Raw genomic sequence first — 22,073 nt, forward strand, 5'->3', positions numbered from 1 at the left:
CACAGCTTGCTTGATGTCCTTTATGATTTCTGCATTGCCTTGGCATAGTTACAAGAGGTCTCTCCACAATCTTTAGTTCATGGCAGTCTTCTAAGAGCTGAGGAAGAAAAGAAGCCCGAGTCATCCATGCTGTGACTGTGGGCTTTCATGTGGGCTGTAATACCACTTGGCAGCCCTAAATGAGTGTCTGAGGAGGATTAAGGCAGTTCTGGCAAGCATGGTTCCTGAATTCTTCTTTTTCCTGTCAGTTTTAGATTTGATGTGACTCCCATCTCTATAGATTCTACAGATTATGTAGAGGTCTGAATCTCATTTTGACTGAACAGCCCTGTGCACTTGTACCTCCCATCTTCCTGGAACATATGAGAAATAAATGAAATTAGTCATACTGTAGATATGAGCATAGAGACATAAAGGTATGTCTTACATTGTAGTAACTGGAGCTTGGACGGTAAACTTGAACTTGTACAGGTATATCTACCTCAGGTTATGCTGGCAGTAAGATAGGAGGCAGCGCAGCACTGTAAGTGGTACAGTTAACAAGCAGGTCAGGAGGGCTTTGTGGCCCCAATTTCAAGGATTTACAAAGGTATCAGTGCTTCAAGTATAAATATACCTTTACTGTTCCTGTGCAATAAATGGTGTCTGGCAGCGAGTGTGTGCCAGTTTACTGTATTTCTAGTTGGTTCATCATCCTTTTTCTGTTTACAAGGTATTTAAGGCACCACCTACAAATCTGTCAGTGACCTGGCACTAGATTGTTTTGAATATGGGTGTGCCCTGGAGGTTGCAGTTTACCTTTCAGTGCACATTAATTCTTGGTAAGGCAAGGTATGCTTTCCAGCCTTTACCAGGAATGATCCATATCACTCCCATTCATTTGCACAACCTTCTGCTTAGCAGGACTTACTAGCTGTCCTCTGCTAATTAATCGTAGATAGTCCTCCTAGTTTCTTACCATGAAAACAATGACAGTTCATGTTTTGACCTACACACTTGAGGTCCTTTGTTCTTAGTTGTTATTCTTCAGAGAAAGAAACCAAAAATGGTATCAGTTCAAGTGCATGTTGCTTGTCAGTATGGTAGTTTGTGTATTATGACTCCGCTGATGTTCTTATTTCCAATGCTATTTTGAGGATAATTTCATAGCTTATATTCGATGTGTTTAAATGCTTGACTTTTCTCATTAGTCAAAATATGTTGATAGATGATGTGAATATCGTAATGACACTTCTCAGACCAACATGTTCAAACACTTGCAGTGCTTCTCAGGAGGCAGGCTGCAAAGCAAGCAAGTTCCATACTAGGATGTCTGCATCCAAACTGGAACAGCAAAAAATTCACTTTAATTATTATGTTTCTGACAGAAATGATATAGCATGGTCATGTAGCAAAAGATGATATAATTATCAAACAGTATATAATTGAAAAGCAGAAGTATTTATAATTGTAGATATATCTATCTACATTCTGCAAATACCTACAATTAGTTTCTACATTGCTGTTTGTTAAATTGGAGAAAGTCTGGCTCTATTATGAATCAGCTCCAGCTCAGTCACATAGAAGTAATAATTTTCTGTTTAAAGTTATGTGAGAGACATTGCTTCTGTGGTTTCAGTTTTGAAGGATCTGAACTGGGAAGTAAACTCTTGTCATATCTGCTTCTGTTTTCATCTGAGTGCTATATCTTTTTCTTAACTGTAAAACGTGTCTGTAATGCATGTTAATTTTATACCAAAATATATAGTTCTGCTTGGGTTTTCTATCATTTTCCGTTTCAGTTTCAGTGGTCTATTTTAGCAGTTGCCTTCCACACAGCCATGCCTAGGAAATTCTGTCTATTTCATAAGTCAGCTGTGTTCATGTGAGGTTTCAAAATACCAGTTTTTGTACCATATAATCATCATTCCTTACCCTGGTAAATGTCATCTCCTCTTTGACTTCAGTGCCATCCACCTTGTTCCCTCAGTGCCAATCAAAATGTAGCAATTCCAATTGCCTTTAGAGGAACTATTACACATCCAGCCCCGCTGCTATCCTTTCTCTGGTATCAAACACAACTTATTGTTGTATTGAGACACTTTTAAGACTCTATTCTTCCAGATCATGAACCCCACACAAATGAAATCCAATTGTTTTAGATATTCAATGGGCAAACACTATGGGTAAGTTTATATTTATAATCTGAGAGGTTCAGACTGTAGAGTCCTATTAATCATCCTATATAATATTTTTTGAGAAAAAAATCTGCGAAGACTAGTTTGGTTGCTAATATTTTTTCTTGCCATGCAGAGAGAAATACTAGAGCGGTTACATCTTTTAATATCTCTTCTCAAATATACTTTGCCCAGATTAAAATGAAACCTTGGTGTAAAAATGCAAGCAAATTATCTTGTATTAGTACCAAGGGGAATTGTGTTAATTGTTTGTGTGAGAGAACCTAAGTGGATATTTCAGAATGTTAGTAGTGGAAAGTAGTCAAGATCATTGCTTCTTATATGCCTGCGGTAAATGTGATTGAAAGTAATTTCTTTCTGAATGCTCAGTGAGGTTTATAGGATGAAAATATTGATCTCAGTCTACTGAGCTGGAATTATTTTCACCTAACTTCAGATGTCTGACAATTAGACATCTAGGTGTGAATTATTTGCTGCAGATTTCCCATGTGGTGAAATAGAGGATTTTCTTGATATATCGGGCTTCCTCCAGTGATTAGGATGGGAGCCCAAGATGAGTTTCATAGATTTTGACTTTCAGATGCCTAAATTAGGGACAGGGTAATTCTGTCTGTACTGAAGATGATGAGTGACCCTGTGAGCTTAGCAGTAGCACACATAATGTGCTGTTAATGACAGCCTTCATGGGGAGGCCTTAGTGAATGCATAGCCTGAACTCTGCTCTGTGTTAGTAGATGTGTAAGACAAGCATGTTGGTGAGCTGCCCTGATTGCCACGTTCCTTTGTTTGTCCAATGAATTTTAGATGGGAAAAAAAAAGTTATCATCACATTTCTTCCCAAGAAGTTGCATATGACCTGTGCAAACTATAGTGACCTCATATGTTCACTGTGATAATGCCTTGGTGTCATTTTGTGATTTGATTATGTATTTAAACTGTTAGAACTACTTTATTTTTATTTTTTTTTCATGGTTAGAGAATCTTTGTTTCATTGGGCCCAGTATTAATGCACTCCAGATACTGTTTCTTTAGCAGAGTAACAGATGTTCACAGTTTGGTGCAATTTTCAGATGAGCAATGCTGTTTGTAATAAATTTTCCTGAGACCACCCAACTCATTTCACTTGTAACTTGAACTGTATCCAAGCACTGATCTCAGGAGATGTGAGATGTAATAATTCTGTGCCTCACCCAGTTCAAAAGACATGACTTAGTATAGATGGAATTTAAATATCTATACTTCCAATCAACGTAGAAAGTCAAAGTTTTATCTTGCATGCTGCAAAAAATGGAGGTGGAAATAGCAGCATTCTAGCTTTCACTTGTTAAGTATTCATAGGGTGTGAGGATGCATAATGACATGGTCTGTGGGAAATAAAGTCAGAAAATACAGATGAACAGGTGAGAAAAAATAACTCAGCAAGTAGAGCAACACTGTTGAATTTTTTCCTGAAAAAAATGCAGATTTATTAAATACAGAATAAAGAGGAATGTAATATTAAATACAGCATGCGAGGAGATGTAAGAGTAGCACAAATTGCATTGTGATTTGTTGGGACCAAGGGCAATGCATTGTTTGCTGCACAAACAAAACCACAGTGTGGTTTTGAGATGTCTATCTGGAATGTTGTATTTAGTCTCAGGCATTTAACAGCAAAAATCGTGTTGATAGCAGTTAAATACGTTAGAAAGCAAATACTGAGGAACTTTGGGATACTGAAAGTAAACTTTAGTTCATGTCTTTGCATTTATTTGAAGCCCTGTAGAGTCAGTTGTATCAGTTGTGTGAAAATATGGGATGTCTCCCAAAGGGAAGGCGGAGCACTGAATGACTCGGGAGTGTGAAAATTAAACAGACCGTTCTGAATTGGCTACGAAAGGTACTGAATGAATCAGATTTCCTTTTTTCCCCCTGACATTTATTGTGCTTTATACTTAACATTTAGTACAGTGTTATTTTGAGATTATAAACTGAGAACTCGGGAAAAAGCACTGGGAGGTTCCTATGGCAACCGTAGTGTGCACATTCTCTGTATGAATGTTGCAATTACTCTAATGTGACATCATGCTATTGAGACCTGCTATTTGGCAGGTATGGATTTTACTTTGTGAATTAATTGATGAATTTAGAGATGGTTCTAAAAGGCATTAAAGTCAACGAAACACTTTTTTTTTTTCTGATAGAATAACTACTGTGTGATGCTAGATATTATTCCATGTTTCTTGCAATCATCTTCTATGGAGCATTCCGAGATGCATTTCGTATGATGTTTAGGCACAGCATCACTCTGCCCTGTCCTCTGACAGCAGCCATTCTTCAGTCAGAACACAAGGATTTTCCTAATGGTGTGCAGTTGTGTCACAGCCACCAGTGTGCAAATACCCAGACTGGGGGATGCTCTGATCCCCTGGCTCTCAATGGCTTTTGTGTTTGCTTAACAGCTCGCCAGCAATAAAGTTGCTATTTAAGCATCTTCCTTTCAGCTGAAGCCAGAAATACCAAATGCAGAGGAAATAGTGTTGCTGTGAAGACCGCTGAAAGAGAATTTTTTTTTTAATTAAAAATAAACAAATTCATTAATTGCTATACTTCACTGGTCTCTCTTTTTTTTCTTTTTCTTCTTCTCAGCTAGCAACTAAGGGCAAAGTGTCCCTTTTGACTGCTGTGTGTTGGTTGTTACTGAAATTCCAGCCTTTCTCATTTGGAAATGAAAAAATATTTTGTCACTGCCTTGGTTACACACTCTGTGATAGATATTAGAATCTGCTTTTTATAGTCTAATACTACTCTTGACCTGAATATGTCCCTGGCTTTTGAAGAATGACCCAGCCTGCTCTACAATAAAAGGCCTGTGCTTTTAAGGCTTAAATGTTCCCTGACTCTACTTGTTATTTAGTTTTAAAATCATGTTCTGAGGAATCTGTTGCTTGCTCTGTTGGTTTTTTTTCTGTTATTCTTTGCAAAAATAAGAGAAATGTTGGAATTTGTATTAGAAGACATATGGACGTAACTCTCATTCCAGCTCCAGCTCTGTTTCCCAGGAAACGAATCAGAGCAGCATGAAAAACATGTAGAGCTCCTAGATCTGCTGCAGAAAAAGCAAAGACAGGGGTACATTCTGTCTTCTAAGGCAATGACTGCTATGAATGGGCAAAGCTGGGCTATGGGATTTTTTTACAGGAGTGGAATCAGAGCAAAAGTGAATTCTGCTGGTGGGTCTGCAGTATGCAAACCTGGAGATATTCCCCTCTGGGCCATACTGCAAGCGTTAATTACAGTTACCTAGGAAGGCTGCTGACACTGTGTGTGGCTGTTGGGGTTGTAGCATTGCTGGTGACCAAGTGGCTGCTGAGGTGCCTTTAAAAGCCCTGGGGTTCTACCTGGGCTGGGAGCACCAGCAGGTGCAGCAGTAGTTCATAATGGCAAAGTTTATTGGCTATTAGTGAGCCGCAGGGTCACATTGTGGTACTGCAGCTATTAATAAAACTGGACTGGCTCAATCTCCTTGTGGGTAGGGAGGTTAGAGTAGCACACGCACCAATTTCTCACAGCACCCCCACATTAATTATACTTAATTTTGCTGTTGCTTTCTTAAGGAAATTCATAGAGACCAGCTGTGATTGCGTATCTTTTAATTTGCTACCTCCTTTACATCAGTGCTAATAATTGAGTATCCAAGCATCCAATATTTAGTATCCAAGACGATGAAAGATCCAAAAAATGTTAATATTTTTATACTTCTGTTTTATCCTGTTACATCCAATTTCAAAGTTTCCTCTTTTTTCTTTCAGAATGATCAGTCAATGCAAGATATGCAGATAATGGGAGGAGATGATCTTTCAAAGCTGACTGGAAAGGTTTGTTGATTTTAAAATTCAGAAAGTAAATACATCCACTATATGCTGAGTTGAGAAAAGCTGTGTAATTTTGCTCATGAACTGTCAGTTTCAAGACAGATACTAATACTAATACTGCAATCAAAGAAATATATTCATCTCCTCTGAATTGCTGCAACGCCACTGCTCTCAGATTACAGATTCCTCAAAAGGTCAGAAGTGGCCCCTTCATTAAATAGTGCAGGGATTTGCCAAGTAGTTGCACATATACTATCACAGATACTGCGGGCAAAAATTGTCCTGGAATGCCTCACCAGGGCTGATCTATGTTCTCAGCCTTGTGTTTTCTACCCTTGGAGGGTGTGTGCAAGCAAAGTGCAGTCTGAGTATCCCTGTCAAATTCAGCATGTGAGGGGTTTAAGATAATTTTGCCTGCTGTACAAAGTGCCGCACTGGTACCTTTCACTCGGTCAATCAAATGGGATTTTTTTATTTCAGCATCAGGTGGTCTGTATGACTGAATTTGCTTTGCGCTATGGTTGAACACTGCGGTAATGAAATGGAGTGGTTTGAGCCAGTGGAAAGGCTATTTTCATCCAACCATGATAATACAAAACAGTGCTTTGAAGAGGAAGGAAGGCTGGTTTCATTAGGCAAATGGTCTTTGTGGAAAATGGTCAGAAATGGATTCTTTACTTATGCATTAAGGACATAATACTAGTTTTGTTATTCGTACTGTACGTGCAGTTACTTTTGTATTAGTTGGCACTAGATAACATCATTGTCTTCAAAGCACTCAAATGTAGCTAGCACTAGCTATCTCATTTGCTTTGCTGTACCGTAGCACTCAAAAAAGAAAAGACAAAGTAAATGTTGAATATTTCATTAATATTAAATAGGTTTGGGTGCAGCTAGAACTTCAATGAAAATGCTAGTATTCTCCAAATATCTTAGTGATAGGCATGTCCTCAGCTTACCCTTCTAAATTCTGATGGGTGGGTGTTTTTTGCAAATTATCATGAAAGCGTTCATCATGTTCTTGTGAAATAGTAATTAATTTGCTGCTCTCTAATATCCAGTTGCTGGTGTAACCTGCTCTTCTGCAATGGTTTTGCATATGTTTCTCTACCTTACAGGAGAACTGTCAGTGCCCCTTTAATTTCTTCTTCCCAGGTAGTCCAAGCCCTTTCTTATATTCTAGGCCAGACCCTCTTTCTCATCTTCAAATGGCAAATTTTCTTGAGGAGACCCTGGTGAGACAGATCCTGGTTTCAGCTATTTATATCTTTTCCAGATACAGTTTTTCTACCATAATGTGAATTCTCTGGGGCAAAATATTACTTTCTGTATTGGGACTTTTGTGTATTTATGAGTGTGCATATATGTGTGAAAGGAAAAATTTAGCCCAAGTAATTCTGCTCTTGCCAAAAAATGAAGCACAGTGTTTCCTTACATTGAAAATCCTGGTGACCTTTTCTTGTTGGCACTGCCCCTTGCTCCCAGGTTTGGAGCAGGGAAATAAGATGTGGCTGTTGGGAAGCGAGAAGAAACTTGTTGAGAAGGCCAAAAAGCAGTAATGTTTGGGACTGTGTTGGGTAAAGAGGCCAGGATCCTGGGTAAGTGTGGGTGTACTAATTTGGGATGAAGTGCTGTGTCAGAAGCTGGGTGCAGGGAGGCAGGAAAGGAGAATGGGATGGGGTGGGATGAAGCAGGACATGGTCTGACTTGCTGAAAGGGCATGTACAGAATTTGTATGCATGGTTGTCTCTTGCAGATGGGTGAACAACTAAATTGCATTTTCACTGTAAGACATGAAGATGAGGCTTCCTTAAGACTTGTTTTTCTGATTGTAGATCTGAGCAAGGCTTGAGCTCAAATGCTCGGACTTGTGTGTCTAAAGTTGGATATATGAAGGAGTAGCCTTATGTCCACTGGTGCCAATTCCTCCATCTGTTGTTGACTTAAGCAATTAGTGGAAGTATTTAGCACGTTTTGCTAATCAATCATTCGTGGACTGATTCAGAGCCTCCTACAGCCAGTGTAAATCTTTCCCTGAATTGTATTTTAGCAACTTAGTTTAGCTTCTGGCTTTTAAAACTGCTGGCTTTAAAGTCACTGGATGAATTAGTGGAAGACTTAAGGATGGAATTCAACTTTCCTGCTTCTAAGTCATCTAAATACTTCTGACTTCTTGGAATTCTTATTATAGAAAATTGTAATTATATTGAAAAATTAATATGCCAGGTTAAATCATATTCACTTAATAATCATGGAAAGTGTTTCTGAGAGTGTCTGTAAGTTCCATTAACTTTCTGTAATACTTGAGACCATAAATAACTTCTAACAGTTCCGAAAGCTACAGAAAAGATTCTGATATTCAGATCTTAAATTGTTCTTCATTAAGTAATAATACCTTGAACCACGGCTACCCAATAATCTTAGTGAAAGGCTAAATCATTTCTTTGTGTGGAAAAAAAAATATTGAGTATAATTTTGAACATGCAGCTCTGTATCAAAGCCTTTTTTTGTGAGAAAAAATGTATAATGATCCAAATAATAACAGAGAGGTATTCAGACAGAGAAGGAGGAGAATAAGGCACGAGACCCAAACTACATGAATAGAAGTAATCCTCAGTTTGAAATCTGTATGTGGAGAAGGTCACAGAGGCAAAAATTAAGATTTCAGTGGTATGAATTATCAATCAAGGTCCTTGGAAAATGAGTCCTGATACAGCTTAAGACTCCAATGCTTTGTAACTATTCATTTCTATGCAGAGAAAATATAATTTCATTATGTCTCCTTTAATGTTGGAAGTGATGAACGTAAAATTTCTCAGTAGCTGATTTCATAGTTAGGAGACGTTTAGCTTTCAATTGCTCTATAGTTAAAATTTTCATTAGGGTACGAATTATCATGAATGCTTGTAAAGATGAATTCATTTTGAAAACAGGAGGTAATTAGTAATTGCACAGAAAACTAGAGGTGCTGTTTCAAAGTGAGAAGGTAATGAAAATTTAAGTAGATTGGGAAAAAACCTGGTAATATAATAATGTTTAGTGTTAATACTGTAATCATACTTTATAATATAGTGATGGTTTGAATCATTAGAATTATTCGTGCCATTTAAAAAAAATAAATTTTAAAATAGACAGAAATTTTAGTAGATTCAACTGGACCAGCACTGTGAATTATCATTACCATTTACTTCCTTTATTTGCATGTGTGGGGTTTTTTTTCTTAATATACAGTAAATTACTTTAGGTTTGTGTCTTTGTTGAAGAGAAATTGATTTATATTTTTAATCTGATATCCAGAACTTTGGGAATTATGGAGATCAGAGAGAATTAATCCCAAGAGTTTTGGAGCTGGTTACATAGTCCAAGGTTTCCACTGGTAGAAGTTATTCTGCATCTCATTCCAAATGTAATTTGTCCTTTAACCTTTAAAAAAGTCCCTATACCATTTCAACTTGTCTCCATGCATATGAGGCACATTAGACAAAATCAAAACTTACAATTTTAGAAGTAAGTATTCATTTAGTTGGGATAATATATTCATTTTCAAAATGATATCAATGTAATTATGTAATTACCACTGTTTGCATATAACAGAGAATGTGAACAAAATTAATTATTCTTGTTTGTTAGGTTACCAAGAACTTATAATTATAAAAAAACTAGCAACGTAGTTAGTATGATATAATTATGGGATCCATGAATGCTCCAGTTGTCTGTAGCATGGAATAATCTTAATGTTACTTTTGGAAGGCCATTTCCCTTATTCATGCTTAATACATCATGTTGACAGCCAGTGGTTTGGGCATTTTTGGAGATCAGAAAATAATAGATTAAGAAAAATAATGAAAACCAATGTCTTTTATTCTCTGTGTGCTTTATTGCATTCATTTAAGCATTCTGTGTCTATTGTAATGCTCTTGTAAAATAATTGATCATATTAAGACAAGGTTTCATCCAGAGGAGGGTGTTCACCATTCAGTAATCCACACTACCTTTTGTCAGGATATTTCTTAGCAACTTTCTAAACTTCCTATATATTCATCTCACCTAAATAAATACATCCATTGTCTGCCATTTTCCTTCCCCATCTGTCATATGGGGATATGTTCCTGGAGCATAATGTAGTTTCTCTCTTATGACTTATGTCTCTCATTTCTTCTCTTTTTACACATAACTTTCTCTGTTTGTCGTAGATGTAATGCTCATAAGGCCATTACTGCCATAGTATATAAGATGAAAGGTCTGTCTGGGATTGTGTTACATCTTCAGCAGCACTTAACTGGAATCTTACTAGGAAAGGATATATGAAACACAGCTGGTACAGAGACTTTCTAAATCAAAGTTACATCCGGGCTATCATTCTGAGTAGATCCAGTGCTGGAACTGCTATTCCCATCTGTCTAATCTCTTAGTAATTCCAGGTATGCCTCTAACAGTCCTACAGGATCCCGCAGCAAAGAGTTTCATATTTAAGATGTGTGTGGAAAAGTTGTTCCTTCTTTTAAGCTCGCTACCTGGTTACCTTCTGTGGGCTTGGAAAACTTATAGCAGCCCTTTATTTAGCTAATTTAGGAATTACTGCCCTAAAGTTCCACTAATCTGGCTACATTTATTTTCATTTTTCTTTTCTCTATTTTTTTTCTTTATTTATTTTTGTTTTCTTTTAAAGATCCAGAAGTACTGTTATGTTTTTGTTTGAGCCACTGGATAATTTAGATTGAAGGGTCCCACCCACCAATTTCTTCAGTGTGGCTACAATTTCTCTTTGGAGCAACCTACTATTTTGAAGTCCAGCTTTAACAACTTGATGCAGAAGCCCCCATACTTCAGGAGTGTTTTACCAACAGTTAACTGTCCTCACTGCTGAAACATGAATCTGATTATACCATCTGAATTTGGTCAGCTTTTTGCTGAACAGGTTTTTTCTGGATGTTGCTTTTTTTATCCTTTTGCTTACTAAACTGATTCCTACCATTATCAAATTAATATTGCTACATGTTGCATGTTTGCCCATCGTCCAGTCATTACTTAAGCTTCTTTTAGATAAAGTGATCTACTGCGAGCCTGTTGTGAAGTAGTGGCAAGGATTTAAGGTAGAATTAACAACTGGAAATTCATATTAATCCAGTGGTTACAGTTGGAAGAAAAGACATTCCAAGTACGCAGATCCTTCTGTTGGTCTGCGTAGAATCGGCAAACTTCAAGCTAAGTACAGCTTAGAAGTAATTATTAATTTTAACCTAACGTGGTAATAAGTTAGACAGTTCAGGAGAAAAGAGTGATTGCCCTACACGATCACCTGCCCTATGACCAAAGAGGCAGATAAAAATGTTAAGAATGCCTCTGAGCTAAAATAAGAGCAAATTATCAGCTGTGGAACACTGATAAATGAGTTGGAGGTCAGCTGCGGTGGAAGATTATAATGTGCCATAAACTCCATATTTCATCGAGTCCGTGATTTCTACTGCATACAGCAGTTGTGAATTTTTGTTCCCAGGCTCAGCTGTTGAAGGTATTTTGTGGTCTCTTTGAGGTTGTGGGCTGAGAGGTCAAAGTTCCTTTGTGAAAAATGTTCTCCCGCTGGGAACTGGGCTGTTAATTAAATAAAAGCTATTACTTCCTGCTACAAACCCTGCTTCACTGTAAGGTGTTTTTTTTCCAGGTTTGAAGTAATTGTATTTTTCTCAGTTTTCAGTTCTTTCTGTTTTCTAACAGCTTATTTTTTTGGTATTCTATTGATTTTATACTGAGACATTTAAGGAAAATATAACTTGTTTGCTCACCTACCTGACTTCCTTCCTGTACTTGCAAGGACTGTGTTTGTCCTGTTAGCTGTAGTATTGCTTTAAGTATTGTTGTTTACTTGATTATTTCAGCAGAGTTTCTGCTTTTCAAGAAATGCTTTCTCTTTCTAAACTTATAACAGCATTTTCACTTATGAAAAGGTTATATTTGATATGAACACAATGGCAAGTTATCCCTCAAACACTTATTTACTAATTATTTTAAGGCACAGGATTTCTTTTCCTTTGAAATTAAGCTTTTAAGAGGAACGTACAGTCAGAATGTAGGAGAAAAAAAATGTCATTATTTTCCAGGAAGAAAAAAAAGTAGTTTCCATTGAACTTATTACTGCCAGGCAGGATTTATACGTGACCTCATTACTCTGCTTGGTCTTGTTAGCTGACGTTGTTCCATTTATTATTGACCTGTGGGAAGGTAAACAATAGAAATGTATTGACTCAGGGCTGGAGTGTTTTTTAGCTTATCACAAGTCAGGATTTTCCTTACATGTGTTATAATACCAGCCTACTTTCTGGCTGTATATTAGCTCATGTGGCATTGAAAGGCAGTAGACTACAGAAAACTGTTTCTCAATTTTTGCAGATTTCCATTTTAATTTTTAAATTTACAAATGCTTGGCAGTTTATAATAGAAGTGAAATTATGTCTTTTTGAGACAAGAAATCCCTGTTGAATACAGGAAGTGGAAATGATTGCTTCTTCATTATACATAACAGTGATATCATCAAAAACTATTTCTGTGTGTGTGTGACAACCAATTTCTACTACCATCTAAAGAAGGATACAAGAGCAAAGTTTAATCTTTGTGTAAATCCAGTTCACACTGTGAATGTAATTTCTGCTCAGTGCAAATATCCATATGTAGAGTCAGAAATTGTGTGTATCCTGGTCACTCAGAAGTGGAGAATTTTAAGCATTGCAGAAACCCTCTCTATCTTGCATTTATAAAACACAGTTAGGGCACATATTGCACCAGCCTAATACCTGGTAGGAAAAGCTGTGAGCACAGGACAAATCACAGTCACCCATACCTGTCAGCTCCCAGCCATTCTTCTGATCTATCAGCGCTGAAAGCTACTGATACTTATGACTCAGTGGAAAGGTGTTTCAGACTCTTTGGGTTGAGCCACTGCCCCTTCATTATTTGTACTACGAGATGTATTTCCAGGATGTATTCTAGAAACTGACTATTCTCTTTGTCTCACTGAGGATATATTGGAAGCATTATTAGATTTATGGACATACTTCTATAGCTTAGATTGGTGAGAATGGCTCGGAAATTAAGCCATCTTCAGACTAGTCACTGTGTCAGTAAATATTCCTATTTCCTGTTCTTCAAGCTCCAAAAATAGATTGAAAATATCAAATGCATGCCAGAAGGCCAGATTACTTTTCATGTGGTTTCCTCCTCTGCAGCCCCCACAGCTGTATCTGAAAGGACAAAACAGTCTTGATCTCTGTGGTATAGGAGCCTCAAACATTTACATATGCTTGGATAAAGACCTTTTCTTTGGCATCCTGTATTGTCACATCATGTGTCCATCTGTCAGTTGCTGCAGTAGCATCACAAGCTAATGAATTCTACTGGTCTCTTACCCCTCAGTTCATGGGTGGATTTCATGGTGAAGCTGAATAAAGACTTGCTCGTATCTGTTACCTTTCCCAAGGGACGCTGGATTCAGCCAGTTTTCTGCTTGCTCCTTGGAGGTTTGTTTCTCTATTACTTTGCAATGCCATTCTTTTCCTGCAGCCCTCCAAGCAGTTGCCTGCTTCAGTAGAAGAGCAGTAGAGGATAGGCAGCAATACAGTCTGTGTCCTGGCTCATCATGTTATTTTCATAGAGATGATTTCTGGTGCTGGAGGACGGCAAACTACTAAGAATGCTCTCAGTCACAAGCAGAAGTTAAATATGATGACTTTAGTTACAGTAAGCCTGCCTAACCAAAACAGGGATTAGCGTTATCATTCTCTACTATCAGGATGCCTGCTTACTAATATGTGTTTTCATATCTAAATATTTTATAGTGGCTTATCCACTACAAAGTTCTTACGTAAACGGTGTCTCCAAAGCATAGAAAATACTCATTCATGTTTTGGCAATAATGAGAGTATGCATAATACAAGCCAGAATATCTGTGTTTCCTTAGCTAAGCAGCTACCTGATTAAAGGGACTTTCAAAGAAACAGATCTCTCAGTGTATGTAATTTACAACTCTTGGACTTGCTGAATCTGAGGAGGAAGTGACAAGAATAACAGAAACACTGGTTAGAGAATTTCAGAGTCCTACAGTATCATTGCTTCTCAAGATAATTAATCAATGTGAGATCTTACCCCTCTGTTGAAGTCTTGTGCAAGTGGCTATTAGTGTAGTGGCCAGACAAACCCTTCGGGCATGTCTGATTCCACATTCATTTTCCTTCCTTCTTATGAGTCATTTGTGATAGGGAAATGTAGACTAAATTAAATTTCTATTAGGTGGATGTATAACCGGTTGGAAAGATGTTCTATGTTTCATTGTCAGACTGGGCGCATTAAAACATGTTTTTCAATAACTACAATATTTAACTCATTATTTAAAAGGTGAAATTAGCATTTAATGCTAATGATATTACCTGGAAAAATACTACAACATAGGATCATGATCTTAAGAAATTATTTTAAGAAGTTGACATAAAGAATGACGTGTAGCAACAGTCAAGATGAATACTGACTTCCATGTTTATACCAAATCTTTTGCATAAGTGCAAGTGGGGAAGGACTGACTAAGCAGCAGTTCTGTGCTGGATACAATGGGCAGATCACAGACTGAACATGAGACAGCAGAATAGCTTTACAGAAGTTGTAACCACTGTATGGAATTTATAGGAAGTAGGATAATGTAAAAGGTATGGAGAGCGGCTCTTTTATTCTTTTCAAGACTGGGAAAGGCTTCTGTCTGGCTTGGGGCTCAGCTGGAGAAGAATTCTGACCAGCTGGATGGGTTCTAGAGGAGAACGAAAGAATGTTCAGGAATCCAGAAAATGCAGCTCATGAAAAAACAAATAAATAGGAGCTGTTTAATCTGAAGAAGAGGAAACAGGAAATTTATCTATCTGCAAAAGTGGAAAAGAGAAAATATTTTTTGTGCATCCACAACAAAACAAGTTCAGGCCAAATTGCAACAGAAGTTTTCTAACTGTATTTTTGCTCTTAGGTATCAAGGCATTGAGGCTTATTACCTGATAATCCCAAATCTGAAATCCTCATCATGTTGAAGAAGAGGAAAATCAGATTATCTGTGAGGGATATCTTAAGTTGATTCTCTGAGCCAAAAGAGATAGAAGAGATCTTGATGATCTTTCAAGATCTCCTCAGCCCTGCTTTCTTTTAACAGCTGTGATTATTTCTTCTCATTAGTTAATTAGCAAGGTTGATTCCTCCCTATTGGTTTAATCTCAGTTCCATAGTCAGAGAAGCTGCTTTCCCTTCATTTATGATTTCTGCTTGCAAGTAAGCTGTTCATCATAGGATAACTGAAGCTAGCTACTGTAGGAAAAAAAAAAAAAACAGCAAACACATCTTTGTCTATAGATGAAACACTCCGGGACTATGCTTTTATCTCAGTCTGGTAGTCCCCTGAGTGTTCTTAATAGATCTTTGTGATCCTGACCAGAGTCAAACAGGGTTCCTATGACACCTATTGAACATGGTTCAATAGTTATGCTCAACCCTGGGTTTTCAATCCATGACAGATCTGTTCTGTATGAGTACTGACATTCAACTCCAGCCATTCCTGCACCTCACTAACACACCCTGTCACTCAGGACCCTGACTCACAGTCTGACTTGCCAGCTTAACCTTGGATCTGTTTCATCACTGTGAACTGATCTGACAATCAGCAGGTTGTGTTTAGCTCTGGTTACTCTCACTGGACTTGATCCTGACCTGTGGACTAACATCAGAGCTTAGCCTCAGACCAGCCTCCTAGCCATGAACTTGCCTGATAATCTAGACTGTCTGTTGAGTCTATCTTAGGTCAGTCCTGTTTGTCTTGCTGGGGCACTGTAGGGTTGGGCCTTGGTTGGTGAAGCCCCTGTCCTGCCCTACTCTTTGACTGGAGAGGAATCAGACTCTGCAGAACCTGGACAGACTACTAAAGCAGTCTCTGCCATGCCAGATTTGGTGTTTCGTGTCTCTTGCCATACCTGGTAGATAGGTCTTGTCACTGGAATATCTGTGCTTTTCCTTTGCGTGTAAAGTTCTTGTCAACAGACCAAAAGACACAGTAAACTGGCAGAGTAATTCAGAATGTCAGGCTGATATTATCAGGTGAGCCTCTTCTACAAGATACAAGAAAAATGTTTTTTACAATAAGAGTAGTGAAGCACTGGAACAGATTGCCCAGAGATGTGGTGGATGCCCCATCCCTGGAGATATGCAAGGTCAGGCTGGATGGGGCTCTGAGCACCAGATCCAGTGTAGTGCCCCTGTTCATTGCAGGGGAGTTGGACCAGATGGCCTTTAAAAGTCCCTTCCAACTCAAATGATTCTATAATTCTATACCAGGTTTAACTCTCCACAGGTTTAAGTTTTCAGACCCAGAGTTGTTCTTGTCAGCAGTTGGGAGGTTGAAAGTCAGGAGTGCCAAGCAGGATAACGACCAGTGACACCTGTTTTGGAAACACCAAAAAGGAACCACTCTCAGAGATTAACATACATTCCATCAGAGCTCAGTCTAAATTAGTGGCTTTCTTGAGTGATACCTCCATCACTGGCACTGACTGAACTACTGCTGGGAGTTCCCTCCACACCTTTACCAAATGTTTTGCCATTTCAGAAGGATCTAGGGATTATACAGTGTGTGGAAACACATTTCTGCAGTGGTTGTGTGCATGAAGCATGCCACAGTTCCCTGCCAAGCACTGTAATTATTAGGAGGGACTGCAACCTGGACATATGTGTGTGTGTGTGTGTCTGTATCTGTGGATGATCTGTATTGATCAGTTCTATTTTGCAGATTTATATATATATATATATAGGTTAATATATATATTAATAGGTTATTTATATGTATATATATATTAATACACACACACACACACACATATATATATATACACACCTATTAATGAGGCTGTCAAAGCCGCTCTGTTTATAAATAGAGGCACTGTACAAGTTCCATCTCCATGGTGTTTGAGTCTTTCTCAGAGCTCTCAGCTCTGGGACTGTGTGATTGAAAGGGAAGTTAAACAGTCTCCATGTTATGTATGTAGCAAAGCCAACAAACTTGCTAGAAAGGGAATGTAGGCTTGTTTGATGAGCAACTGCATGGATATGAAACTATTTGTCTCAAGGTTTCACAGGATGTGCAGTGGTCGTATACATGTAAGATGAATACATGTATGAATAGATACTGTAAAAAAACTTGGCTTTTGCTATTCCAAGTTCCATCTCAGAAAGCTGATCTTAATGCAAAACTGTAAGAGAGAGCACTATGCTTTTGAACATGCATATGATAATCTCCTCTAATAAGTAGGTTCTTATTTTTATTATTGCTTTTAATAGGAGAACAGAAGTCACCTTATATACTGTGATTCCTGGGGCAGTTATGGGCCATCTGAGCAAAAAGCTGAGCCTGTGTCAATAAGGCTTGACATCACTTGGACCACTTCTCTTAACGCTACTGATTTGGGCAGCAGTACTTGAAGGGGGTGCTTTGCAGCATGAGAGTGGGACATAGAACTTGCCTTGTAATCCGCTGCAAGATTTCTGGGGGTGTGGAGAGAGGAAGAATTTTGGAGTAAGAATACCATCGCTGTAGTCTAATATTAACATTAGGTACATTTTAGTGAGCTATCGGTTACACTGTAGTGCTCTGCTGGACACAGGGCAAGGAAGTAGAGTTCATCCTGGGTGTATTCCTTCCACCTGGTTGTGTTTTCCAGAGCTACATCCATTCTCGCCCAACGGGGATAATCCAGACAAAGCTGAATAAATACATAGTCCCTGGCTACGACCAGAAATGGCTGGCTAGTATTCAGGGCACGGAAATGAAACAGGAAGCTGTGTCCTGCCCAGCTGTACATATGCACATGGGCCTATACTTTTTCAAACATTTCTTTCACTTTGTTTGTGAATACTGTGTAACTTTTTTTTCTTTTATTTTTCCAGAACGTTTTAATTGTTGAGGTAAGTTGGCTGTTTCTGTCATATTGTACTTGGAGAAAGTCACCTAGTAAAGTCTTTGTTTTGCGCTGAGTGCCTAAAACATGGCTGCATTGGGACTCTTTGACTGGGAAGTGGTGAAGAGGGAGATGTCTTACTTAATAACCTCTCTGTCTTTTTGCGACTGCAGAGAGATACATTGCCACCACTCTAATTTGGACTCTGCCTTGTGATAGCCAGGAGTTTGTGCTTCTTCATCACTTGATTTGTTGTTTTCAGGGCTTCAAGATCTCCCATTCTGTGGGTTGTTCTGTGTCTTGGAAGACAATGAATCAATTGCAATTGTGCCCTGAACTTCCTTCTTGCATGTCTTTGAAATGGTAGCACAGCCCTACATATGCATTATAACTTCAGGGTTGTTCACATGCTGCATGGGAATGTCAGTCATTCTCTCAAGTCCCAGTGGCTCCTGCTCATTAGCACTGCACCCTGGAGCATCCCCTGGGGAGATCCATCATAGATAGGTTGCTGATGTAGATCAACAGCATTCAGTTCTAGAGGAAAAGAACATGTCACTTCACTGGTGCTACAAAATCTTTCTTAATTAATAATGTAGGTGATTCTGTGTTAAAATGTCAGAAAATCGACCAGGGTGCTTCAAGAGCACATCAAGATCTGACTGGCATTTCAGGCCCAGTCTGCTTGTGTGAGAAGCAGGCTGGATGCTGTAATGAAAATGAATAGATGCTGGAATGTCTTTCCGTAGCAAAGGGGAAAAAAAGTCATCAGGCACAGAGATGGATGGTTACCTGAGAAACTGCTACAGGCTCCATCCTTGTCAATGCTAACTGCTGTAACAAACTTGGAAAAGGTCTGCAGCAAATTCTACTTATGTTTGTAGATAGCTGGGGAGCAAAGGTAAGGTTTTGCTAATGAAAAATATGCACCCAGTGAGTTCAGCATCAGCAGCTGCTCCTCATGTGTGTTCAGTTGTGTAGCCAGGTATGTACTGATCTCATTCGGATTAGGTTGAGCACAGCAAATACTCAGAAAACAACAAATAGAGCATATCTAGCACTGAGATGGAGAGGTGTTGACATATGGCAGTATTGATCTTAATTTGAAAGTTCTGATCCCTGTACACTTGCACTGCCCAATAAAGTTATATCTAGGCCCTTGTAAGATCCCATATACTAGAAGTATTCATATTTTCAGGAGGAAAAGGACATTCCTTTTACTCTTTATTTCATGAGTGGAAAGTGATTACTTCAAAGAGTGTATAGTATAATTACTACAAAATAAGAATATGGAACTGCTCAGTCATTGTCCAAGTTTCCTCTTTACAGCTTTCATTTGTTTTAACTTATTGTGCTTCTCATGTTTTGCAAGGATATTGTTGGAACTGGAAGGACTATGAAGGTTCTGCTTAATCATATAGAAAAATATAACCCAAAAATGATTAAAGTGGCGAGGTGAGTAAAGTGATCACAAAACTTAATAATTAATTAGTCCAGCCCAACATATTTCTCAGTGGGATTCCTGTTCCAAGATCCTGCTTTAAAGCTGTGCTGCCGTATGGCAGGGGGAGCTCTGCAGAGGAGCTGCCTGAGTCACCAAGGGAGGGTGGAGGACAGGAGAGGAAATGCCACTGTATTGTTCTGCAGTGACATTCAGCCCCATTCATTCTCCTTCAGCCATTTCAAGACTGGCATTGATAGACTTTGAAGGGAAACACACCCATCTCTTCCCCACCATTAGGTTATTGTCAAAGAAACAGCAGAAAGATAACACACAGTGATTCATATGGCTCAGAGGCTGTGGGTTTTTGTTGTTTTTGTTTGCTTGTTTACAGAGAAAACAGTTCTTTATTCTGGTGAATAGCTAAACTTTTTGTTTTGTTCTTTACAGTCTGTTGGTGAAAAGAACATCTTGGCCTGATGGGTACAGACCGGACTGTAAGTGTTGTGACATTTTTTACATCCCGGTACAAGAAGTTACTGTTGTTTTATCATGAGGTGGACTGCTGGAAGTGCTGTAAGATATCAGTTGGCAGTGGAGTATGGGATGCAATGGAAAAATTTGTATAATTGCAGTTTAAGCCCAGCCTTATCTGTCTGATGTTTTCTGCTGAGTACTCATTTCATAAGGAAGTTATGAAGGGGTTAAGTGTTACCCAGGAAAGGTGATTGCTTTCTCTCCTGTCTCTGACAAGCTACATGGAAGAGAAAGCCCTGGTCACAGCTGAGCTGGGGAGGTGGGGAGCAGGGAAGGAGAGTAGGCAGGTGACTACCAGAAGGTAGCATGAAGGGTATTTGTTTGGGATGTGGGAGACAGGGAAGCTGAAGCCTGAAGGAAAGCCAGTCGATGTTGGGCATGGCTCTGTGGTTTTAGCCCAGTAATCTGAACTGTGGCCCAAATATTTTTACACAGTAATGTATTTTAATTTAATTCAGTCAATTAAAGTATCTATTTTACTGGTTTAACGAAGGCTACATGCATAAAAGATACAATAAAATTACCCTGTGAAGGACAGTTTAATATGTTTATGAAATAATTTGTAAAACAAAACAGGTTATTTCCACCTTCTCGTTTACTTTTACTGTGGTGAATTTTACACACATTGGAGATCACCCTTTAAATCACTAACAGGGCTGTCATTTCCTCACATACTTGAATCTGTGATTCCGAGGTGTCTTTATTTCCCATAGTTTGTAACAAGTGAATAGAAATCCTCACTTAAATGCATGTCATTTTTTTATGCTGTAAAAATCGTATGAATAAAAAAAAGAAGGAAAAAAAAAGGAAAAAAAGGGAATCCACAAGGTTATGTCCTTCTCTGATTACATAATGGGCAACTTGGAGAGAGTCAAACTCTTTTTCTATAGTGCTGATACAGCACAGAACTTCACACTCACAAGATACATGCCTAAGATTAGTCTGAGGTGTGTGAGTTGTATGATTCAGCCACACTGCATGCAGTTGCTTGGTTAGGCACAGGCATGAGTCTGGGCTTTTATTTAGGAAGCATGTGGCACGTTTTGGTAGGATGATATGCGTAATAGTTTTGCCTACCCTCAGAAGAACATGAATAACCCTCTGAGTAATTCTCTGAGCAACTTCTGAGTTAATGTTATACTTTTTGTTGTCACTGGGCAGTTGTCATTACATACATATACCAATGGAGCTGCCCCTTCTGGAGAGAGAATTTTTCTGCTCTTTGTTCTTCCTTACACAGTGTGTCTGTTGTACCACTGGTAATAGTAAACTGCTCTCCTGCTCTCCGTTGGACTTGATGATCTTTAAGGTCTTTTCCAACCTGATTATTTCTACGATTCTATGATTCTATAACTGTTCACGCGCCTGTCACAAACAGCCTGTGAGCATAAAGGGCCACTTGCTGACTTCAGTGTCTGAGTCAAAAGTAACATAACCTGAACTGACTTCAGCTATCCACAGCTTTCTGGTCAGGAAACCAGTGAATTTAAGGGCTATATGGGAGCCACCTATCTTCTGTTGATGGTGTTTGTTTTTTATCTCTATACAGATTATGGATTTGAAATTCCAGACTTATTTGTGGTAGGTTATGCCTTAGACTACAATGAGTACTTCAGAGATCTGAACGTAAGTTTCTTTTTTTTATATAAAAAAACACTGTTTTACAGGGTCCTAGAGACTGTAATTTACCTCATTATCTCTGTGATCTTATGCCATGCTTGGATCCTTCCAGTGAGTGTAGAACTCCTTGCAAAACCTCAGATAATCCAGAGGAGTCTCTGCACAGCACTGTGGATGGTTCCTTCCCACCTCATAGCCACTAAGAGCAGAAGTTCTCACTTCATAGTTCATAAGCTTCTATCTTCTGTGAGCCTTCATGGTTCCACCACCCCCAGTGAATGCAGTGACAGCAGTAAAAATTGACATATAGCTCCTTCAGACAACTTGGGCTGTTTACTGCTATGTTGCTTGTCCCTTTTCTCTGTTAGATAATGATGCAAGCTTTACAAGCCCTGTCATTTCTTCCTATGGTACTCCCAGGGGTGGAGCTGGATGATGGGAACTTTTGTTGTAGGTAGAAAGGGAATCAGAATTCAAT

General features: G+C 38.6%; 1 protein-coding gene across 3 annotated transcripts in view; it reads left to right on the forward strand.

Annotated features, from left to right (window-relative positions):
- The window catches only part of PRTFDC1 (phosphoribosyl transferase domain containing 1), a 42,531-nt gene that overhangs the window by 17,247 nt on the left and 3,211 nt on the right, over window positions 1-22,073 (forward strand). The window contains exons 4-8 of one of the 3 annotated variants that reach the window (XM_015853268.1): window positions 5,969-6,034; window positions 17,987-18,004; window positions 19,370-19,452; window positions 19,889-19,935; window positions 21,525-21,601. In XM_015853268.1, coding sequence (XP_015708754.1) covers window positions 5,969-6,034; window positions 17,987-18,004; window positions 19,370-19,452; window positions 19,889-19,935; window positions 21,525-21,601 — 291 coding nt within the window. The remainder of the gene's footprint in view (window positions 1-5,968; window positions 6,035-17,986; window positions 18,005-19,369; window positions 19,453-19,888; window positions 19,936-21,524; window positions 21,602-22,073) is intronic. The other 2 variants (XM_015853269.1, XM_015853270.1) reach the window with 2 other exon arrangements.

Source organism: Coturnix japonica, chromosome 2 (assembly GCF_001577835.2).
Source record: "Coturnix japonica isolate 7356 chromosome 2, Coturnix japonica 2.1, whole genome shotgun sequence".
Classification (NCBI taxonomy): Eukaryota; Metazoa; Chordata; class Aves; order Galliformes; family Phasianidae; genus Coturnix; species Coturnix japonica.